Source organism: Pongo abelii, chromosome 18 (assembly GCF_028885655.2).
Source record: "Pongo abelii isolate AG06213 chromosome 18, NHGRI_mPonAbe1-v2.0_pri, whole genome shotgun sequence".
Classification (NCBI taxonomy): Eukaryota; Metazoa; Chordata; class Mammalia; order Primates; family Hominidae; genus Pongo; species Pongo abelii.
Genome location: NC_072003.2, coordinates 55,198,586 through 55,204,585, shown reverse-complemented (window position 1 = coordinate 55,204,585; position 6,000 = coordinate 55,198,586). Strand labels below are relative to the sequence as shown.

General features: G+C 38.1%; 1 protein-coding gene across 1 annotated transcript in view; it reads left to right on the top strand.

Moving 5' to 3' along the window:
• The first annotated feature begins 205 nt into the window (after nt 1–205).
• CES5A (carboxylesterase 5A) overlaps nt 206–6,000 on the top strand; it is a 110,452-nt gene continuing 104,657 nt past the window's right edge. Inside the window, exon 1 of the mRNA XM_054534420.1 lies at nt 206–668. Within this exon, the coding sequence (XP_054390395.1) occupies nt 627–668 (42 nt within the window). The 5' untranslated portion in view covers nt 206–626. The remainder of the gene's footprint in view (nt 669–6,000) is intronic.

Here is a 6,000-nt window from a genome sequence, read left to right as displayed (position 1 = left end):
ACCATGTTGGCCAGGCTGGTCTCGAACTCCTGACCTCAAGTGATCTGACCCCCTTGGCCTCCCAAAGTGCTGGGATTACAGGCATGAGCCACCACGCCTGGCCCCAGCTCATTACATTGTACAACCGGTGTTGAGAAACTGGAAGCCAAATCACTGTTTTTTAAAAATCTGGATGTGTCCGCATTTGCTGCTCTTGAGGCTTCAGACACCCAGGCCCACCCAGATCTTCTGAGTTAGAATTTCCTTGGTGTGTGGTGGGGCTGGACATGAGTACGTTTAACAAGCTCCCAAGGTGATGCTGACATACCAAAGCTTCAGAACTGGAATCAATGGCCTCTGAGGTCTCTTTCAGCTCTGATTCTGAGGTCCTCCCAGTCAATGATTTCTTTCTTTCTCTCCACGCTGGAGCTGCCCGTTGGTGGTAAGCAGAGACGTCATCAGCTTGCAAGCTGAGCTTCAGTGTCCCCTGAGAATGCAGCCAGCTGGCAACGGTAGAGGAAAGTGGTGAACTCATTTGACTTTTCTTTATCAGCTGTACCATGTACATGATGTGCAAGAGGACTGGGGCTCTGTGTCAAGGCCAGCTGGGATGCTGAGGTTTTGTGTTAGGACCAAGGGCGAGTCTGATGGCTGTTCTGATTTGCCCTCCTCCATGCCATGGCCTAAAGGTGAGTATTAGGCACAGGGTGCTACTGTCTGGACCCCACCCCCAGACCCACTGGAATGAGAAAGATGAGCCTTAGATTAGATGCAAATTTACCCACCCAACTTTGTCTTTCTGGGTCAGCCCCCACGGTAGGCTAGATGGATACATTGACTGCCAGGAGAACACAGGGCTGGGCTAAGGAACTGAGAGGCAGGCTCAGAGCATGCTCCATGCTGAGCTCTGACTCTGCTCTGTCTTAGAGAGGCCATCCTGGTATCTCCTTTCCTCCATGCGGCATGTGGTGATTTAATGGCAGTGAAATTTATTGTGGGTAATGGAGTGTCAAGCTCCTTATTGCTAATGGATGATTTCAAATGTGGAGAAAGATTTATTAAATAAGTCAAGCATACGCCTCCAAGAGAATATTACTGTGAGTGAAAACAATTATATAGTTAAACAAGGAAGAAAGGAAATTTAAATGCATCTTTAAAGGTTTCTTTAAATCAGTTTAACTGTGTGATTTTTAAAAGATGGGGGGATTAGTTTCAGCAAATTACTTATCAAAAACATTTTTTTTTTGACTCAACAGGAAACCAACAGCCCTACTTGGCTTCGGTTTAAAGAAGTTACTTATTGGTGTTCGAAAAAGAAAGGAAAAAAAAAGTTAAGGAAGTGACTTTGGTAGCCTCTTGTGGTTCTCATGTTCTGATTTCTTTGGTGTATACTGAGCTCTCCCTGGGGCAGAAGGAAGGGGTCAGGGAAGCAGCAGCCAGAACTGTCATTCAGAGAGGAGGATCAGGGATGTCTAACTGGTGTTAGACAATGCATCAGAGCTTTAGAGTTGGAAGCAACTTTGGAGGACATTTGGACAATTTCCTTGTGCATGCGGAGAAGCTAAGGTCCAGAGAAGAAAAGGAACTTTTCCAAGAATCCACAGGTGGTAGATTGCAAAGCTAGAAGCCAGGCTTTGCCATTGCTCTCTCCATGCAATGGGAATAATATTTATCTCAGGGGTGTCTGGAGGAGACAAGAACCTAGGGAAAGTACTTTGGAAAGTATACATGCTTAGTCCCTGGAAGGGATTGTATGTAGAAGAGATTGGCTGCGAGCCTCCATGGTGGGTTCATTTTTGTGAGGGGCCTTCCCCCTATCCTTGGCCACTTCAGCAGTTCTGCAGCCAGGACTGTAGCTGGCTGAGGTTCCACACCTCTCTCCCGCACCAAGCTGAGGGGAGGCACAGGCAGCCACAAGCCTCTGACATTTTCCTTGAGATGGTGACAGCTGGTAAGACTTTTGACTAAAGGAATAAAGAGCAAGCAGGCAAAAAAAAGTTACTGTGTTAAAAGTGGTTTAAAAATGTTCTTCACCATCTGTTTGGCCAACCTGGTTTTTTGGGGCATGTGTAGGGGGAGAGACCTCTCCTCTCCCACTCCTGAGCTTCACCTCGGTCAGGAACGACTATGAGAAGCTTTAGCGTGTCTCCAGGCTTTGTTTTCCATGTTCCTCAAATTTTCTTTCTGCTCCCTTCCCTTTGCTTCCAATGCATGCAATGCATTCTTCTTCTGGAAAAGATATTTTCTTAATTGCTAATGAAATACTGAACCTGCAAAGCCTGGCACATTTGGATCAACAGGCAGGAGTTTGATTTCGGCCTTTGCTGTCTGAGCTTGGTTCTATTGGAATGGAAATAGAACCTAAAAAGCAGGTATTGAAAGACACATTTTGAACGTTCTCACTCACATGTGGGAGCTAAAAATTAAAACAATTGAACTCATGGAGATAGAGAGTAGAATGATGGTTACCAGAGGCTGGCTTGGGCAGTGGGGAGCAGGGGAAAAAGTGGGGATGATTAATGGGTGCAAAAATATAGTTAGATAGAATGAATTTGTGCTAGTATTTGATAGCACAACAGGCTGACTCTAGTCAACGATAATTTATTCTGTATTTAGAAATAACTAAAAGAGTGGAATTGTAATGTTTCTAACACAAATAACTGACAGATGCTTGAGATGATGGACACCCCAATTACCCCGATGTGATTATTACACATTGCGTGCCTACATCAAAACATTACATGTACCCCATAAATATATACATCTACTATGTCCCATAATAATTAAAAATTTTAAAATAAAATACCATTTGAAGCAAAATAATAAGAAAAACTAAAAAGCAAAACAAACAAAACCAGGTATTTAAGCTCTACTCCACCTAGTAACATCACAACCAGGTTTCCCTTCACAACCTAACTCTTTATACCACTTCTGCTGACATTTCTTATGAAATTTGTCTGAGATATTTTTCAGGGTTTTTTTTCCTTTTGTGAATAGGGTCATAAAAATATATATTCTGCATAGTCATTGCTGTGGTACATTAAAATTATTAATTTTGTGTGTTGATTTTATTTCTAGTCAACTTGTTTAACTCACATTTGGTTCTTGTGGATTTTTCTGACAGATGGTTATACTGACTGCATATACTAACAGTTTTGTCTCTTTCTCTTCAGAATTACATTTCTTATTTTCTTCTCTTGTCTTTATGTAAGCTTTCAGAGCAATATTGAAAAGTAATAGTGATTATAGACATCTTTACCTGGTTTCTGATTTTAAAAGGATTGTTTCCGATATTTTACCATAACTACGATGTACACTGTGGGTCTATGGTATAAAAACATTACAAGTTGAATTTGTTGTTTTAATCAGAAATTTTTGTTAAATTATATTAAATTTTAGCATCAGTTGACAGTATCTATTGAGATGATTTTACTCTAGTGAGGAACATCAATTGCTTTCTAATGTTGGACTATTCTTACGTTTCTTGCTCTTAATACCTTACTAGTTTTGACTTTCTAATACTTTAGATAGAATTTTTGCATCTTTGCTCATAAATAATTTTGGCTTGTTCCTTTCATCCATGTTTTCCTTGCCCACTTTTGGTATTTGGTTATGGTAGCCACTTGGAATGAGTTAGAGTAGTTTTTATCTTCTTCCATGCCCTGCATAGTATATCACATGGGATTATGGAGTTTTTGAGTGTTTGCTAGAACTTGACCATAAACTTTCTTACTTTGGTGCACTAAAGTAGTGGGGGTAGATCTTAAATTACTATTTTAATTTTTATATGATTATTGGTCTTCCATGATTTTCTTCTTGAACTAGTTTTTGTGATTTATTATTTATTGTTTATTGTGATTTATTGTTTCCCAGGAAATTATTCATTCATTTAGATTTTAAAATGTTTTGGTCTAAATTCTCTTTAATTTAAAATGTGCTTTGTATATTATGTCTCTATTATGTCTTAATGTTGTTTATTTTTGTGACCATTACTCACTCTATTCTCACGCTTGGTCTTGCCACAGGCTGTTCTAATTGATTGATATTGTCAAAGAAACAGCTTTTAGTTTTATTGATCTATACTATTGATTTTTTGTGTGCTCTAGTTAATTAATTTTTGCATTTTATCTTTATTAATATCTTCCTCTAATTTCACTGAGCTTATTTTGTTTTTCTCTTTCTAACTTCTTGAATTAAAGAGCTTATTGACTTTGCTTTCACTTTTTTCCTCATTTCTAAGAACTTTATTTGAGACTATAAATTTTCATGAATTAGGTATATATCTCAGGTTTTTTATATATGACCTTTCCTTGTTATTCATTTCTAAATAGTAATACTTTTTTCTTTGCTAACCTAAGAGTTATTTTTAAAGTATTTAGCATGCTCAGGTGCATAGAATTATTTGGCCATTTTTTGTTATTAATTTCTAATTTTATTACATTTTGTCCCAGAAGGTAACCTGTCTGACTTCTTTCTAATGCTCAGGTGCATAGAATTATTTGGCCATTTTTTGTTATTAATTTCTAATTTTATTACATTTTGTCCCAGAAGGTAACCTGTCTGACTTCTTTCTAATGCAGTTTGTTGAGGTTTCCTTTGTGGCCTACTACGTAAGTAATTTTTTTTTAATGTTCCATGTGTGACTGAAAATAAGAAGTCTCCTTTTCTTAACATCTATGTCTATTAGATCACACTGTAAAATTTTAATATGTATGTTCTTCAGACTCTCTCTAACTGTCCCTGATCCACAGCTACTTGATCAGGTGATTTCTGAGAGGTGAATAACAAGGTCTCTTACCATGATTGTAGATTAACACTTTCTCTGTGTATATCCTTTAGTTTTTGCTTTCTGTATTGAAGCTAAGTTATTGGGTGCATAAAAGTTCATGGCTGAGATATCTTCTCTATTGATGTTATATTTTATCATCATGGATACTCCGTCCCCCTACTTTCTTTCATTGTTCTTTGCCTTGAGTTCTATTTTGTTTGATATTATTACAACTTGGCTTTCTTTTTCTTAGAATTCGCACAACATAGCTGTTTCCATTATTTTATTTTTAACCTCTCTGTCTCATTTTGCTTTGGGTATATCTTACAAGCAGCATGTATCTGGGTGTTAGTTTCTAAATCTAAGATTTTCCATTTAAATAACTTTTCATTTCATTTTTTCTTCTATAATAGTTTGAAATTATTCATCCTATTTTTTATTGCTAATGCACAGATTGATGCATTGATGCATTTTAAGAGACATATTGGTATTTAGAGTCAATCACTTCCAAAATCCTCCCAGCAAAAAATATTAAAAACTTTTATATCTTTACTGCTTACTTTCTCCTATTACTTTCTTTCTTCCCCAGCCTCCAGAACTGTGAGGACATAAATGTCCATGTTTAAACTCCCCAGTCTGTGGTATTTTGCTATGGCAGCCAAAGTAGATTAATCTGTTTTGTTCATTGGAAGAATTTTCTCTTCTTCCTTGTAAATGTTTCCAAAAAAAGCTTAAGTGTGGGTCTTTTTTTTTTTTTTTTTTTTTGAGATGGAGTCTTGCTGTCTCCCAGGCTGGAGTGTAGTGGCGCAATCCCGGCTCACTGCAATCTCTGCCTCCCGGGTTCATGCCATTCTCCTGCCTCAGCCTCCTGAGTAGCTGGGACTACAGGCGCCCGCCACCATGCCTGGCTAATTTTTTGTATTTTTAGTAGAGATGGGGTTTCACCGTGTTAGCCAGTGTGGTCTCGATCTCCTGTCCTCGTGATCCATCTGCCTCATCCTCCCAAAGTGCTGGGATTACAGGCATGAGCCACCCGTTCCCGGCCAAGTGTGGGTCTTTTTATTTAACTTACTCAGCAGTTGATAGATCCATTCAATCTAAAGACTTCTCTTTTTTTTCAATCTCAAGACTTCCATCTTTTTTTGGGTTTTTTTTTCTTTGCCTCTTAATTATTTCTTCTCCTTCATTCCTCTTATTTCCAGTTTCTGGAATTCCTATTAAAGGGATTTTCATGCTGTTGGATTCATTCTCCA